At 33.3% G+C, this 18,270-nt stretch overlaps 2 protein-coding genes and 1 non-coding gene across 3 annotated transcripts; 1 reads left to right on the forward strand and 2 right to left on the reverse strand.

The window, feature by feature from the left end:
- The first annotated feature begins 2,857 nt into the window (after nt 1-2,857).
- Nucleotides 2,858-6,356, forward strand: LOC143562758 (glucomannan 4-beta-mannosyltransferase 2-like). Its single transcript, XM_077050477.1, has 9 exons — nt 2,858-3,187; nt 3,274-3,372; nt 4,311-4,563; nt 4,636-4,746; nt 4,824-4,960; nt 5,416-5,529; nt 5,603-5,802; nt 5,904-6,092; nt 6,194-6,356. Exons 1-9 carry the CDS (start codon nt 2,858-2,860, stop codon nt 6,354-6,356), a joined length of 1,596 nt encoding a protein of 531 aa, XP_076906592.1.
- A 364-nt stretch (nt 6,357-6,720) lies between these two features.
- On the reverse strand, nt 6,721-6,803 carry TRNAL-UAA (transfer RNA leucine (anticodon UAA)). Its single transcript has one exon. It is a non-coding gene; the product is annotated as a tRNA-Leu (tRNA).
- A 3,894-nt stretch (nt 6,804-10,697) lies between these two features.
- On the reverse strand, nt 10,698-12,502 carry LOC143562762 (uncharacterized). The gene is made up of 2 exons (XM_077050480.1): nt 11,920-12,502; nt 10,698-11,093 (listed from the first exon to the last, which is right to left on the reverse strand). The coding sequence occupies exons 1-2, from the start codon at nt 12,314-12,316 to the stop codon at nt 10,888-10,890; spliced, it is 603 nt and encodes a 200-aa protein (XP_076906595.1). The 5' UTR covers nt 12,317-12,502; the 3' UTR covers nt 10,698-10,887.
- Nucleotides 12,503-18,270: the final 5,768 nt, after the last annotated feature.

Below are 18,270 nucleotides of genomic sequence, written 5' to 3' on the forward strand. Positions count from 1 at the left end.
ATATATGTCGGTGTTTCTCCCACTTTCATTCCGTGTAACGATTTACCTATTATGTTATTGAGTTTTACAATAACATATTGAGATCACCTTATAAGTTGTGTTTTGTGCACTTTTTAATTAATAAGAAAATTAACAGAAAATGATGGTTACTACATATTTAAATTTAGAAAAATTGGTTTAAAATACTCCCAACTATGCTCTATTAGCAAATAACGGTCTCAACTAAGCATTTGGCTGGTGGCGGTCCAAACTAAACATGTATTTGTTTGTAACAGTCCACGACTAACAGATAGTTAACTCTGTTAGTTCGGTGCTTACATGGCACGTCTAGGTATCTAGATATTGCTTATGTGGCGGCTTGCGTGGCATAGTTCTGCCACCAATTTTTCTCAAACCTGCAACTTCTTTATCAAAATTATCTTCCATGGCCTTCTAATTATCCACACTAAAGTTACCCCCAAAATCTGAGCACACCAGAATCGTCCCTAAAACGAGTCATCTTCTTCCGTTCAACCCGGAACACGCCGGTAATAAATTGTTAGATCTAGAGGATCTGATTTTCGATTTATCTCATAAACCGATTCTCTTAACGATTGAACGATGAGCATTATGTTGGTAATCTCTCGAACTTGAAGCTGAAACCCTAGGAAGAACGGCGACACAGTGGTGATGGGTTGAATGGAAACTGACTATAAATCTGGTTATCTGTAGATACGCGACCGTGCGACACCCATCTGATGTTGAACCATAGTGGGTTCAACGGAATGGGTAATAAAAGTTAGCGTTATAGGGTTTGAAAGGTTCCAACCATCGTCGCTTGGTCGGATGCAGATTAGGGCTTTTGGTGATGGCTCGTCGGAGAAGGTGATGGTGTCTCGCTGTGGAAGGAAATGCTGGCGGTGGCATGTTTGGACCGAAAATAATGGGGAGATGGGAGGGAGTTGGGTTGCAAGAGATGGTGGGTTGTGGTGGAGGTGGGTGGTGGCCGACAATGGTAACTATGGTGGAAGTGGGTGGCAGCCGCCAAAGATAGTTGGCTGTGGTGGTTATGGTTTAGAGAAGCCCCAGGCCCCCAAAGATGAAGATGATCTATTATTATGAAAAAATGAAAAAGAAATTAAATTATTATTACTATTATGCCTAGTTGCCATGCAAGCCGTCACATAAGCAATATCTGGACACCTAGACGTGCCATGTAAGCACCGAACTAACGGAGTTAACTGTTCGTTAGTCGTGAACTGTTACAAATAAATACATCTTTAGTTTGGACCACCACCAGCCAAATGCTTAGTTGGGACCGTTATTTGCCAATTTTCCTTAAATTTAAAATAGCAATTTATTTCTTTAGTTTTAACTAATACTTATAATTTATGCACCAACTTTTTAGTGTTTTAATAAAAAGAAAACCAAAAAATGTGCATGTTACCCGTTTTTTAGAACGGCAAACACTTACAATCAAATCCTACTGACCTAATCCTAACTAAACATCATTGTTTGCTATGGGATTCGACGGGACACCGCTGTATACATACTTTGATATCACGAGACCACAAGTCATTTTCACCTTTTGTGTGAAAGTTACCATATATATAGTGAGGCCTAATATAATCACAAGTTGTATTTGTACATTATGACCGATAGAAAACACGAGAAGTTGTAACTATTTGTACATTATAACCAATAAAACGATAGAAACACGAGAATTTAGAACATTAACAAAACAAAACAGAAGGAACAAATTCTAGTGTTTGAAGAAGGCTATGATATAAATAGAAAGTCTTTGTGGTTTCATTACAAAGCAAACCCCCTCCACAAACACCTTTTAATGATTTCATGGTTGACCTAAAAAATGGCAAAGTGGAATGTATATATGCAAAATCTTCTAAATGCGAATCTTACACCACTTCTTTCTTCTTTCCAATCCTAAATCTTCGATAACAACGTACATTGGAGAAGGTTGGGATTGTCGTTAAAAGAATTTAGAGCTTCTGACTTGAAACGACGCCAAACCCAAGGTAACTCTTATTATCTTGGACTAGGCTTCATTCCAAGCCAGAGAGCTCGACTCAGCTGGCTACATTCTCAAAATAGGTAATTTTTTTTTATTATAGATGTGGTTTAGCGGATAACGAGATATGAGTAGTTTGGAACATGAATATAAATATCCAATTATATACATAAAAAGGCAATGTTGATATAATCATATGACTATTGATTTTTATTAGCTATATTATATAGGGGTGTTAATTTATGACAAGATATGAAAAAATGTGACGACCAAACACGAAATTTTTTGCGGATTTTTGTTTAGTTCAAGGAGGTTCCCTCTTGTTTCATGTCGAACCATTGGATACATTTAGATTAACGTGTTGGGTTCGAATTAATCCGTTAAACATGTTTTTTATTTTATTTAAATGTTTAATATTACATGTAAATAGTTTAGCATTCAATACCTAAATTTTAAAAATTAAATAGAAATTCGCATCAACTTTTATAAAACATGCTTGTTTTATATAGATATATTTTCTTCTGCATTTTTTTTATTTTTTAAAGCATTAAAATCCAAAAGAAGAAAAAATTCAAGATAAACAAATCTTACTCGTGTAATCCGTTAATATTATGTTATGTTCAGATTCACATGTCTACCGTTATTACACCAAATAATAGGCTTAAATATAACAATACGAAGCATGCATAATAATAAAATATTTTATAAAATGTGTATATATTGCATTCAAATATGTGTGACAAAATAACAAATGCTTCCAAACGTTACATGCACATTAGTTTATTCAACACATCTAACAATCTTCTTCAGTTTCTCTGTTTCAGCTCAACTTTTGCTAAGGAGAAAAAAATGGCGGACATTATCTCCAATGACAATCTAACACCGGAACTCATACCAGAGACGACGGTGTTTCTGACCCCATTCGGGACGTTATGGGAGCTTTTAAAGGCACCATTAATAGTCCCATTGCTACAAGTTGGAGTGTACATTTGTTTAGCCATGATTGTAATGCTTTTTATTGAAAGACTTTACATGGGAGTTGTTATTATTCTAGTAAGACTCTTTTGGAAGAAACCCGAACAACGATATAAATGGCAACCAATTTGTAAAGATCCAGAAACCGGGAATTTGTGTTATCCTAAAGTTCTTATTCAGATTCCTATGTTTAATGAAAAAGAGGTTAGTTATGTATCGGTTTGATATGTCATGTATGGATCAGTTTGGGTCGGTTTTGAGCTTAAGATTTTGGATGTTTGTGGTTTTAGGTTTACAAGATCTCAATTGGTGCGGCGTGTAATTTGGCGTGGCCCGCCGATCGCCTTGTTATTCAAGTTCTTGATGATTCTACCGATCAAATCATTAAGGTACAATTTATAAAATAGATGAGAGATTATAGTTTGAATTATTAAATGAAATTTCATAAATATTTCTATAATAGAAAGAATCGCAGGAAATCCTTTGATAACACGGATTCCTAATTCTCAACGATATTCCATGATCAATACAATTGGCTGAATCCCGTGAAATCATTTCATGAAGTTCATTGAGATCTTTTTCTTATAAAGAAGATAAACTTCGATTCTTGAAGTTATACATTTGTGTATTGATAAGACCATTCACTATTTCTTGAAGCTTGATCTCTCCCCCGGGTGAACCATATAGCCAAGAGAAACCATGAACCTGAATAGAAGAGCTTGCCCCGCCCATGAGTAAATATTTCATAGTAGCCTCATTAGACCGTACATATTTCTCAAGAACAAACAGTTTTGATAGGAGAGATCCCTCTAATGACTTTTTTGGGAGCTTTTATAGTAAATGGAATATATAGAATTGTGATCAATTAAATATTGCAAAGTCCCGATATTTATTACAACTCAGAATTAAACACTAACGGAATTTCGGTCTATACTGGCACCATAATATCAGATTGGGTGCTAAGCATCCATGGCATAATTGACAAATTCGTAGGTTCAATTCCTACTCGATGCACGTTGTTTTAGGAAAACCTAAAACAAGTTTGATATTGATCCACTAAAATCATTTGAAACTTTACTCTTTAAAAGACTCGATTTTAGTTTTTTTTTTTTGTCAATCTTGTACGATTAGGCTATTTGTTATGCTCACTCTCCATAAAAAAATAAAACTCAATTTTTACTTATAACTCTTTTAATTAATAATATCTCGTCGATATTTATATCATCCACATAAGCATTATGAACTAAAAAAACATAATAATAGACATGTTATCAAATTACCTGTTAAAATTATTTTGTTAACTTTTTGGGACATTTGATTTTTATAGGATATGATTGAGAATGAATGCCTACGTTGGAATAGCAAAGGAGTTAACATATGGTACCAAATCAGGCAAAACCGGGTCGGTTACAAAGCGGGTGCACTTAAAGACGGATTGACACATGATTATGTCGAAGACTGTAAATATGTCACAATTTTCGATGCTGATTTCCGGCCTGAACCGGATTTTCTCCAACGAGCCATCCCATTTCTCGAGTTTAATCCCAAAATCGCGCTTGTTCAAGCTCGATGGCGGTTTGGTAAGTAACCACTGATTTAGTTTTGAAAATTTTCACGAGTTTTTTAAAAAATTACATTGGTTTTTTTTGTAGTGAACTCGGATGAATGTTTACTAACAAGAATGCAAGAAATGTCACTAGATTATCATTTCACAGTGGAACAAGAAGTAGGATCAGCCACTCATGCATTCTTTGGCTTTAATGGTAACCAAATCATGTTACTTAACTAAACACCACATTTCCAACAATAACATAAAGGGCAATATTGTAATTTACCACAGGGACGGGCGGCATTTGGAGGATTGCCGCCATCAATGAGTGTGGAGGGTGGAAGGACCGTACAACAGTCGAAGACATGGATCTTGCGGTTCGAGCTAGTCTCCAAGGATGGAAGTTTCTTTATCTCGGTGACCTTCAGGTATCTTTGTAAGATTAGTAAAGCCGATTGATTATTCCAATCAATAAACGGTTACGATATATATAGATAAACTGGGTTCGTGGGCTCGATACTAAAACCCTAAATACTATATGCCAATAATATTATTTTTAAAAATCTAATGATGAAATATTTTGAATTATTATGTGCTTTTGAATTCAGCTAAATTTTATTAGATTTTTTTTATAAGTTTATATACTTTTGCACAATTCGCCACCTCATATTGTGTTAGTCATGACAATTTTTTAGATATTAAAATTTGTCAGAACTTGTATGAGTTTGCTTGCACTTGCATGGTACCGAAGTACCTGGAAGTACAACTTACTAAAAATCGTTTGGAAAAAATAGTTAAGCCATATATATATTAAACCACCTAATAATAAAAGAAAATATATATGTAATGTTTATGCAATGTTTATGTAATGATGTCTATGCAGGTTAAAAGTGAACTTCCTAGCACATTCAAAGCCTTTTGTTACCAACAACATAGGTGGTCTTGTGGGCCGGCTAACTTGTTTAGAAAGATGGTGCTTGAAATCATTAGAACTAAGGTTAGCTAGCTAAGGTTGTTAATCACACATCGCTTTTCGATATTTCTGTTGTTATTAACACAAGTGTTTGCAGAAAGTGACGGTGTGGAAGAAGGTGTACGTGATCTATAGTTTTTTCTTGGTGCGAAAGATAATCGCACACATGGTCACATTTTTCTTCTTTTGTGTCGTTCTCCCGTTCTCCATCTTGGTCCCGGAAGTAGAAGTTCCGGTTTGGGGTGCCATCTACATTCCGTGCATCATTACAATATTAAACTCGGTTGGGACACCAAGGTTTAAAATATGCATGGTTTATATGTATTTGTATTCATTGTATTGAAATGAACTCCCCTCTATACATATATTTAATGCATACATGGTATTTATTGATTCAGGTCGTTCCATTTATTATTTTACTGGATTCTGTTTGAGAACGTCATGTCATTTCACCGAACAAAGGCAACAATTATCGGTCTTCTTGATGCAAAGAGATCTAACGAGTGGGTTGTCACCGAGAAGCTTGGAGATTGTCTCAAGAACCGAAAATTAAGACACATTAAATTCAAAATTAACTTTGGGGATAGGTAAAGCATACACATATGCTAATTGATAAATATGTTATGGAATGTATTATCAAATAATTTTATCTAAAAAAAACTTAACTTTTTTGTGTTTTAATGATCAGGATTCACGTTACTGAACTTGTATTCGCGGTGTTCTTGTTTTTCATTGGATGCTACGACGTAATGTATGGAAGACGGCAATATTTCATATACATTTTCCTCCAAGTGATAACATTCTTGATCATCGGAGTAGGTTATGTGGGCACGGTTGTCTATAGATCTTAGAGAACATGAGGACTACGCGTGATAGTTGTTCCTCCTCGTACGTGATATCAAAGTAGTTACAACGTTTGTTTCTTCATGGTCGAAAAAGAAACAGAGAAGCACGGGCAGAGTGTAGTAGACATTAATAGAAAGTCGGCGTAAGGAGAAGAAGAAAAAGCATCCATTGACGTTGATGGTTATTCGAGTTGCATCGGGTTTGTTTAGTGAATTTTGCATTAGATTTATTGAAGGGGTAGTAAGTTATGAGCAATTGTTTAATTTATGAGTCTTCATTGTATCTTTGTGATGTATTTTGTTAGAATTGAATTATAAACCATCAAATAAACGAAATTTTTGCCATGTTTGAAAAAAGAATGATATATTTTGGTGGCTGTGGGGTTCGAACCCACGCGCACTTATGTGCAGAAGATCTTAAGTCTTCCCCCTTAACCACTCGGGCAAACCACCTAGTTTTATATTATTTGAGACATATATTTATAACACTTTTTGCGTGAATATGTAGAACAATAATATTTTGGTTATATAATTCAATTTGGGGTTACGAGTAAAGTATTTTGAACTATGTTTTACACGTAATTATTGTTTTTGAGTGTTGTGTTTGTATTGTTTATTTTTATAGTAATTATGATATATTGGCTTAACGTTGGAAATAAAGCAACTTCGAAAACTATAAAATTTAAGTTTAGAGAAACTATAAGTTTTTATCCTAAGTTTCATTTCCGTGGATGCGACTTAGAAGCTGAAAATGCGTGTTACGTCGAATCAAATAGAGAACAAAAGGTGGAATAAGAATGAACGATTTGAAAGAGTTTCGTATGGTTCAACTTGTCATTACTTAAGACCAACATATAAATGAATCCATATATAAATGTTATCTAGATACCATTTCACGAAGTATGTGTCTGGACAGTCCACTTTGGATTATTCGAACACATATATCGTGAAATGGTTCATGCATGTTTGTTGCCCGAGGCGACAAGATTGAGTTGGTAAGTCTTGGTATTGCCAAAATATAAAATAGAAAGAAAGGGTTGGATCAGATTTCTTACATTCATCCATTTTATATGTTTTATTTAAAAAAAAATGTCTTACTTTTTAACTGGGTTTGGGCCAAATTAAATATTACATTTTTGTATTGGGCCTGCATCCGGTATCAAATTTGTGTGAACTTCATAGTTCATAATCTTTTAAATTATTTCAGAAAATATACTACTTTTTCATATCTAACTAGAAAGTTATTAACTATTTTTAATTATTTTTTTATGTAAAAAATTAACCCATACTGCCATACATATATACTTTGTGCAAACATATAAAGAAGCATATCTTTGTAATGGGTTACCTTTGTCCTCTGGCAAAACAATTGGGCTTGGCATTCTTGTGTGATTGATTAGATTATGCATGAGGAATGCTTATTTTGGTTGCCATATTCCACCCACAAGCAAATTGTTTTAAGATTATTATACAAACTATAATACTAATATGGGGAACAACATTGGTGAATGGTGATAACATTATCTTGATAATAGTCATAACAAGTTGTCTAATTTATGTTTTAGGATCATAAACTTTTACGTTATTAAATCAAGCCGGATTTTATAGTCTTTATTAGAGGTGCACAAACTAGATACTTTCAAGAATCTGGTAGGAACAGATACTGGGTATGGTCTATAAAAGTCAAAACCGGGGTCGGGTAAGGAACCGGTTCTGGGTACTTGACCGGGGCCCGTTATTCTGGGTTTTTTTCGGGTTTCGGTAGGGTAGGGTTGGGTTTTGATCGGGTGTTTCCGGTTCCGACGGGTCCGGGTACGGCACCGCGGAGAAATCCTATATCAGGTCGTACCCGCGGATTGGGTACGACTAGCAACCAGTTTCGGTTCGGGTCCGAAACCGGGTATTTTGTGCACCTCTAGTCTTCCTAACATTAAAAAAAATTTATGGGGTGTTTGGGATTCCTTTATTTTTATCTCCTTATGACTTATGGAAAAGTCATAAGTCATAACTTTATGACTTATGAAACTTTTTCTCTTACATACTAAATAAATTCAAACACTTTTTTAAACTTTTTAATAAATTATAAGTCATAAGGATTAAGAGGAAAAATTAATAAATCCCAAACACCTTAAATACATGATATTGTTATGAATTACCCACGATTTTTACATGCCATCCTTTTTGTCAAATCAATTATATAACTTTGTTCCCTCAATAGTATTTCTAAATAGTTGTTTTTGTATTATAAATATCATGTATTGTAACAAGTAATTTGCATCCAAAAGTTATAGAACTTTATTTACTATCTACTTTGTATTTTCTTTCTTTATTATTTCTTTAAAGTAAAAGAATTACAAAATTAATCTTGTTATAATTAGAGGTAAAATTATAACATATATTTCTTTCTTCACTACATAAAATCTAAACATTTGGCTCAACTATAACCTGTCAAACTCAAAGAACGAATTTATTTCATCTACTTTTTTGGTAAGCGTCACAAATTTGAAAATGAATATATTTAATAGTATAATCTTTAAATGTGAGATAATGTAAAGGATAATATATGAAAATATCTAAATTTCAAGTCAAAATATCTGTCATCAACACAAGGAAAAACATATTCCCCTTTGGATATTTGAATTTATCACCACTTGCCATGATCCATCACCCCTACTCTCCTTGGCCTTTTTAATAATTTTTCAGTGGGCCAAATAAAAGCCATGTTAGTTAAACATGTTGTATTTTGGTTAATACGAATATAAAATAGTGTAAGTTTCATATTCTCGATTAGATTATGTGTTGTAGGTTAACGCAGTAATGCCCCAAGCCTTATTCATTAATTCTAGGGGCGTCATGGACGTTAAACATCGTTACATGTATCTTAAGAAATAATATATAATTAAATACAAATGACAAACCACAGAAATTGGATGATGAGTCAAAGTGCATTTATAAACCGAAAATTACATGTTGATTAGAAGTAAGAACGGTTAGATTCAAGTCGTTGATCCACTATCAATAGTTCTTTTATCTTAATGTACTTTATTTTCAAAATTGGTTTTTGGTATTAACTTTTAATTTTTCTGTCATATTATTATAAGTATATGTGTATACTTATAATTTTTTCCTAGCATGGGAAGTTATTTTGTGTACTTGTAGTTATTTAGTGTATATTACACGAATATTATTTATGCCTGATGACAACTTTTTATTTATATTATCATATACGAGATAAATTAAGATCTTATGTAATGGTAATTTAACAAAATCACGTTAGAGCTATAACGTCAAAATAATGCACAACTGACTGACTGAGTGTATGCTACACCGGATGGGGTATCATATGTTCAACCCGGGATTCTTCGGTGTTTTGTAGCGGCATAGGCAGCATGTTTGGGTGTGTATATACATGATGGGTCAGCATAGAATACACCTAGTAACATATTATACGCCCCGCCCTCGCTACTCTAACAATGTATTTTTGACTCTTAATGAGCCATTTTAGTCAAATACAGTTTGAAATATCTTCTAAGTTCTAACTTCAATATTTGTATACTTTTTTAAATTATTAACAAGTTTCAAAGAGGTTTAAAAACATAATTTTTTAATTTTTTTTAATTCTCCCTGTTTTCTTACAAAGTCATAACAGGTAAAAAATTCAAACAGAAAAATTACATATTAAGTTGAAACTTAAGTGGCAACCAAATGAGTTAAACAGTCACATTTAGAATAGACAACTTGTGACTTTAATTTGGTTCATTCCTTAATAATAATAACACTTAAGATACAATATTACCATCACATAATACTAGAGAACATTCACCGTTAATGATACTTTTTGTCAACCACGAAGCTGAAACCCTCATCACTTGTAAAAATAAACACTTCAATAGTACCCTGATACCGTTGGATAAAAACCCTTAACATAATCAGATAGTAATAAAAATAGTATTCATATAATAATCATTAATTTCCTTATTCATTTAATAATATTGGCTTAGCCTAGTTTATTTATTTTATCATTTCGCATCTATATTTTATTTAAGGATGTGTAATTTTGCACTGAAAACCAGTACCAATCGCGAGACAATTGGTCCAGTACCGATATTCATTTTTCATGTTTTCTGTTTCGATACCGACCGATTTGGTTTTGATATTTTTCATGTTTTCAGTTTCGATACCATTTGGTTTTGGCATTCTTCGATATTTTAATGGTACAGGTACCGACCGATTGCGAACCGCTAAAATAGGTTGGTATTAGAGTTGAAAACTTGAAATGATAACCATCATATCACACATTACTTTCAAATCAAATTACTATACCTCACAAAGACTTTTAAGCTGATATTTTGTATTCACAATTCATAATTTACACACATGAATACAAGCTAATCCACTACTGTACAAACAATACAATCTAATCATCAATCAATATTATTTTGATGATTTTATGATCAGTTTACAAAGACCACCAGATTGAAACCACATATTCTACTTTCTACACAACTAATACTATTGAAATTTATATGATCAAATCTCACAACATGAACTCCATGAATTTGAGCCAAACCGGTCCGCCTTTCGCCCCTTTCTCTGCCTCCTTTGAGCAAACGGACGACGATGAAGCCATCACATGGTAGCCGCCTCCGGTTTCTTCATTTCTGACGACGGTGGCTGATTGCTTTGGACCCAAAAAGAAGTTTCTTGAACCTAATTCATTCAACTTTGCTTTTGGAGATAAACCTGTTTGGTAAAATATTAGTAACAAGTTAGGTCAACTAACATCATATTATTCGTAGAACAACGATTCGCGTTGAATAAAATATGCGAAAAATGAGATTCGGCTATCCAAGGAATCAAGGGTCATGTTATAGCTACACCAAGGGTGTCCAAAAAACTATAAAAACACTCAGACGGCCGTTTTGACCAAAAGAAGTCGAACTTTGAAAATTAATGGTAAAAACGACGAATAATATTTGGACGGTCGTTCTAACAATTGGAGGTCAAACTTTGAATTTCGAAAATTAATGGTCAGAACGGCCGTTTGGCCAATTTCCGGACAGCCGTTCTGAACATAGACGATCAAACTTAATTAAATTTTTTTTGTCAAAACGAATATTGGAATATTGGTACCGATACCGATTTTGTTCGGTCGGCACCGGTTTTATACGGTACCTATTTTTTAGACGGCCGTTCTAACCATTGGAGGCCAAAATGATCCAACTTTAAAATCATTGGTCAGAACGATCCGGATCGTCGTTTTGACCATAGACGATCAAACTTTAATATATTTTTTTTCAAAATGAATAATGGTACCGATACTGATTGTGTCCGGTCGGTACCGGTTTTATACGGTACCTATATTCGGACGGTCGTTCTAACCATTGAATGTCAAACTTTGAAAATTATTGATCAGAAGTCAGAATAATAATTGTTTGGCCAATATCCCGACAGTCGTTCTAACCATAGACATACGATAAAACTTTAACAACTTTTAGTCAAAACGACCGTCTGACCTCTATAAGCCATTTGAAACGTTATGGGATTAGAGAAAAATTAACCAACTTACTTTCTAAACTAAACTGTGAATAATGGAGCTCAAATCCAGAACAATCCAGACACGAAAACACCGGTCTTCTGCACTCCTTATCGTACTTCTGTAGCGCAGCAACAATAAGGTCACCAACGGTCGATTCCGGTGAAACCAACACATGCACGGGACCTAAACTTCTCTGAATCGTAACATTAAGCAACAATTTCGTTAGTTTCGGCATCGTCGTCATCGTTTCCGTCAAACCAACACTTCTACCGGATATCAACTCCGGCACGGTCCTCGGCCGTGTCAACTTCCCTACCATATGTTCGGACACGCGACCGTGAAACGACATCGATTTATCCGATAATCGGTTCTTCTTGTTCGTAGTATTCTTTCCTTGGCCTTTCGCTATGCTCTTCTTCGTTGACATCGTTTTGATATATTTTTAAAACGATATAGTTTTGACAGTTTTGCTATATAAAAATAGCTAGCAACGTGACTTGTTTAATGTTATGGTCAATGGGAAGTACCATAATATAACCTAGAGTGTCATAGAAGTAAACAAGAGATGATCATTGGGTAATAATAATATTATTATTATTAAGAGAGAGAGGGTGATATGGAAGATGTTTTAAGAGTGTTAGGTTTTTGTAGGTGGATGAGTATTGAAGATATATAGAAGGTGATTGCTTAGAAACCGTTTATTGTAGGTTGTGGTCAAATTATGGGGTGATGGTGACCGGCTATAGCCAATGGTGTGAGTTGGGGTCTAGTGGTATTTGTAAATGTTATCTAAAATTCTGAATAAGGAATCTTACCGGTTCAGTATTGGGAACCAATGGTATCCTAGTTGATGTCAAACTTATAATAATATGATAAAATTATTGTTTGCGTCCATGTGGTTTTAAGGAGGAGACACAATGAATCCCTAAAAGAATTTTCAAACTGGCTGAGTCCATGTGGTTTAAAAAAAAAAAAAAATTTATTTGAGTCCCTGCAGTTACTTAACTATGTTAGCTTCAAGGGTAGATTCGACATTTCACTTATATATATATACACATTGTCACTCTGAGTCCTTGAACTTTCATAATTGGTCATTTTGAGTCTCTTTCACCTTTTAACAAAAATAAATAAACTTGACCAATTTTTTTATAACAAAAATAAACAAACCGAACCACATTTTCAACAAAAATTAACGAACCGAGCTACTTTTTAATAAATATAAATGGACCAAACTAACTTTTTAAGAAAACTAAAGAACCGAATCATTTTTTTAGCAACTAGTTCATTTCGTTTAACAAAAATAAACAAATCAAACTTCTTTTTTAACAAAAATAAACGAATCAAACTATCTTTCTAACAAAAATAAACGAACCAAACACGTTCATTTAGTTTAGTAAAAATTAGTAAAAAAAAATTTTCGTTTAGGGTTCGATTGTTTACGTTTTTTTAAAATAGTAGTATGGTTCGTTTATTTTTATTAAAATGTAGTTCGGTTTGTAATTCTGTTAAAAAATAGTTCGGTTCGTATTTCTGTTAAAAAAAGTCTAGTTCGTCTTTTATTGTTAAAAAAATTAGTTTAGTTTTCTAAACTAAACTAATTATGTAATTTGGAGGTAATTTTTAAAGAGAGACTAAACCTGAGCAATTACTTAACGACAAGGACTCATATGGATCATAAAAAAAGGTAAACTAGTAATTTCAGATCTGGAAGGGACTTAAATAGTTCATTTTTGAAACCACATGGACTCAACCAGTTTGAATATTCTTTTGGGGACTCATTGTGCCTCATCCTTAAAACCACAGAGACGCAAACAGTCATTTTCTCTAATAATATTAGAGAAAGTTAGATAGATTAAAAAATAGAGAAATGGTAGTAAAACTTAGTGCAACACCAACTTATAGGACCAGAATAGTCAATACGAAAAGTATAAGTTTTGTACGAAAGATCTCATTGTTTGATGGAGACAAAGTTCAGGAACCAAGTTAAATAACTTAGTGTTATAATTATCTTTTATTTATTATTAAATAAATTAGAAGTCTGATGATTATGTTTCCTAGTTTTAGTAAGAGTATTGGGTGTTATATAAACTCATCATTGGTTTTCTTTTATTCTAGTAGAAAGTATTTTGTTCATGTTTCTTATCAATGAAAAAAGTTGCATAAACGTTTTATGCAATATCATATTTGGTGTTCGTGATTCACTTGTCTAAGGTTTAACAAAGTTAACATATTAATTAAATTATCATGTTAATTGTGTGAATCAAGTAGTGTAATTATGTAATTATATCGTAGTGTAATTACGCTACACTATAGTTACACTATGTTGTATATATAATTATACTACTTGATTCACATAGTTAGCGTGTTAATTTAATTGGTATTTGATCAAAACTCTTAAAGAATAAATAGTATTGCCTGAAAACAATTGAATCACACAATAAAAATTAACACGGTTGTAAAACTCATATTTGTACTAACTATTACGGGTTTCCTACTCCTATTGTACTTTCTAATAACACTCAAACTACTAACTAATAAATCATAAACATTATTTTTAACTCCTCAAAACTAGGAATATTAAACTATAGGAAAACATTACATTTATCCTAACTCACAATTTTAACTCCTTTTTTGGTTCACCCTTTATGCTTCTCGGTTTTTCATACTTAACTCTCATTCATATGTGAAATTAAGATTATATCCTTCAGGACTAAAGGACGTTTTCACTCTTTATTCTCGATTTTTCTTTTCAAAGATTTTGCGTAGGTGTGCGTTCATATATAGATAAAATGTTCCCTCTCTTTTCCATGTCGTACCCACATAGTCGTGTTGGAAATGCTCAAACATTAGTTTAACTTCTCTACTTCTTAAGTAGTGATGAAGTAAACTACACTTCGCTCTTTCACTATAACAATCATATACCATAGTGGGTAACTCTTCTAGTGGTTCGTTTCTCATATGCCATCTTCATCTTCTTTCTATTTGAGCCAAACTTCTTTTCATGTGTATTATGGGACTCATAAACGTGTCAACATTAAATGCATATTCGAGGAATCTTAAATGAAGTGTTAATCTTAATTAAAGAATTAGAATGGGGAATTAACAAAGCTAAAGGGTTAAACATTAAAAATTAAAAGTGACGATAGTGACAGAATTATAAAGATAATTGTTAGAGGTAAAGATAGAGTTTATTGTTTGATTATTATCAATTAAAGTTAGAGTTGCTTACTAGTTTAAGTTAGTATAAATAAAGTTGTATGGTCATTGTATAGGATGCGGCATTTTACTTTTTTTCGCTCTTAATAACACTGAAAGAGAAAAAAAAGGGTCGTTCTAAGTTACCATAAAGGCTTTATTTTTAAAACCAAAATTTAATTATTACATGATTACATCTAGTGTATCTTGAATATTATTATTTAACCCAACTAATATTTTCAAACCTGCCGGTCATATTCTTTGAATATTATCAACCCAAAATCAATAATTCAAAAAGGACGAACAACAATTGACATGATGAAAAATAAAATAACACGTGGCGGAATCTATTCTCAATGTCAGGTTAGGAGTCACTAGATAGTGGCGGTTGGGAATTGGTGAATAGCCCGTTTGGTGGATAGATACATTCACGTGCATAATAGAAAACTATAATGTTATTTTAAGGGGTTCGTTGAGACACCAAACACCCCCTAAACGCCTCGTATACCATATACGGGGGCGTATAGGAGTAGTTTGGGGGTGTAACATTTATCTAAAAGCACTCCTGTCTATGTGACTCAAGTTCCATTCTTATCCCTCAACATTTAGTTAAAGTGGCATCAGAGTGATGATGTAAGACTTGACGAATATGTGGTGTTTACTAGTTGAGTTCTTAAACTGGGTTTTCACTCATCGCACTGTTGTGCCTTAGGACAAATGCTCAAGGCGTTGGCCATAGGAGAAAATTTATCCTGAATTTAAATGTCAGTGTATTCTAATGAAGAGAATTTATGCAGTAGGACATTTGAATGATTCGTTGACTGTTAATAGAAATTTATGGGACTCTACATGTTTTAGGATTCGTTGGCTGTTAAAATAAATTCTAAAAAGCACTCTCGATGAGTAGGTAAGAGTGTAAGAAACTAATATATGTTTTAGGATTCGTCAGCTGTTAAAAGAAATTTCTAAAAGCACTCATGATGGGTAGGTAAGAGTGTAAGAAAATAATACATGTTTAAAGGTGGTAAATTAACGTGAAAACAAGCATTCCCTTTGCTTTAGTAAAGATATATCATTACTTATTGAAAAGTACGTATCGTTCTCTAATGTCAAAAGTGTAACACATATTCATGATCAAAGTAACTTTAGAAAATGCAAGTTTATGTTAACACGATTCAAATTCACTTGAATATCAACATTAATTTTAGAAAATATTAAAGTGGTTTCGTTTATAGTCAAAGCATCGGGTATATACGATATATGAAGAACAGATAGATGAGAGATTGTTGACGTGGCAAGGAGAGAGGGATGTTGTGTTACTTAAGAGGATGCAAGTTTAGAGAGGGAAATAAGAAAGAAGTGCTTCATTGATTCACTTAGGTGCTGTTTGTTTTTTCAGATGTAAAATGTCTGCAGTCTGCGGACCACATCTGCCAACATCTGTAGCAGAAGAGGTGGACCAAAACTCTGGAGTCTGCAACAAGAAGACTGTTTGTTTTTTAACATCTGCAGACTGTTAAAATAAGTTGAAATTTAAATAAACTGAAATATAAATAAAAAAGGTCTTCAAACTTTATTTTATAAGTTACACACGGGTTGAATAAAAAATATTTTAACACATTAAAAAGAAAGTTTGCATTCATTCGCTCTTTTGGCTTTTGTCTAGATAACGCATTGGTATAACGTTGTAACGATACCAATTCACAAAGCTACATACAACATAAAAAGGAAGTAAAACAAAATTAGAATGTAATTTTAAGATCAGTATTAACTTTTAACATAATCTGATTTGAATTAATTACCTTGAGGGGATGTAAACGGGTCGCTTTGGTTTCGCAACATCTAGGCATGGGTAGTCAAGAGATTGATGAACTTCTATACGATGATGTTTGACATAGTAGTGGTACAATGTTATCTCAACATCTAACAACAAAAACCTTTAACAATTAACAAAACACTACAACCTTTATTCAACAACAAAGTATTAAAAATATTCAACAAACCTAAACTTTTTACAAACTAATCAAATCTAACAAAATTAAAAGAAATATTATGAATAAGACCAAATTGAAGAGAGACAAATTAAGCCTACAACTTTATTAGACAAATAATGATCGGATTGCAATCTGATCGAAAATAAATATATATATTTAACCACCAACAAGTTGGCTACAGGTTGTTAATGCCACTCACATGGCTTTAATGGGACACAAAAAAGATTAATATATGAAAAGGTGTTACCTCTGGAAAGGACGTTGATGTAATAATTAATGGAGCGGCGGGGATTCGTGGAACGGCAGCAGTGTGGAGGCCGCCGGTGGGGTTGCAGCAGTGGAGGAGTTGGGCGGCAGTGGAGAGGAGGTGAGGATTAGGGTTTGGGAGTATGATGTAGAAGAAGCAGTGGAGAGGAGATGATTAGGGTTTAGTCTGATGTAGAAGCTCGATGGAAAAAGAAATGGGTTAGAAGAGGTGAGAAGTAACAATACCAACACTTCTAGGAGAAGAGGGCGCGCAAACGTTTTTTAATGGAACGTCTTCGGAAAAACAAACACACTGCAGAGCCCAACGTCTGTGCGCCCTCTTCTCAGTGCAGACAAAAAAGGTGAAGAAGTGCTTTTAAGGAAAAACAAACAGCACCTTAAAGAGTTTTCAAGAAATGAGTGGTATGATTGTCGAAACAAGTCACCTGGGTTAAATTGTATGAATGTGGATAGAGATTTATAAAAAGTGAACAGTGATGTCGTGATGGTTAGAAATAATGAACTTAATACATAGTTGCAGGCTTTGACCTATTGCTACATTTACGTTAACCTTAAACAAATACTTAGAATTATATACACTCCATGTTTAATTGGTTGTCTATCATTGTCATGAAGTCATAGTATGAACTCCTAAACCCATTTGGTTAGTACAGTTATTATTAAACTACTATTTATTTACAAGCGTTACTCTCTTTGTGTTTTTTTATTATTTATATATCCAACTAAAGAACAACATTATGTAAGAAGTACTATGTAACCATGTAAGCCAACACATATGTTATGGTAAATGTGTGTGATGTTCTAAATAAACTTTTAATTATCATTGTATGTGTTGGGTTCATATGTCATTGTATGGTTATTGGATGTTTCAATAGCAAATTGTCTCTAAGACACTCGTATATGTATGTGATGTTTGTTTGTGTTC

This window comes from Bidens hawaiensis, unplaced genomic scaffold (genome assembly GCF_021521415.1).
Source record: "Bidens hawaiensis isolate Kalapana, Puna unplaced genomic scaffold, B.hawaiensis_p1.1 tig00021065_1, whole genome shotgun sequence".
Lineage (NCBI taxonomy): Eukaryota > Viridiplantae > Streptophyta > Magnoliopsida > Asterales > Asteraceae > Bidens > Bidens hawaiensis.

Excerpts from the sequence above, each read along its gene's own strand:
- LOC143562758 (XM_077050477.1), top strand. The coding sequence starts at position 2,858 with ATGGCGGACATTATCTCCAATGACAATCTAACACCGGAACTCATACCA. Across the intron at positions 4,747-4,823 it reads TGCATTCTTTGGCTTTAATG|GGACGGGCGGCATTTGGAGG; the intron begins GTAACCAAATCA and ends AATTTACCACAG. Across the intron at positions 5,803-5,903 it reads AACTCGGTTGGGACACCAAG|GTCGTTCCATTTATTATTTT; the intron begins GTTTAAAATATG and ends TTATTGATTCAG.
- LOC143562762 (XM_077050480.1), bottom strand. The coding sequence starts at position 12,316 with ATGTCAACGAAGAAGAGCATAGCGAAAGGCCAAGGAAAGAATACTACG. Across the intron at positions 11,094-11,919 it reads TTCACAGTTTAGTTTAGAAA|GTTTATCTCCAAAAGCAAAG; the intron begins GTAAGTTGGTTA and ends TTTACCAAACAG.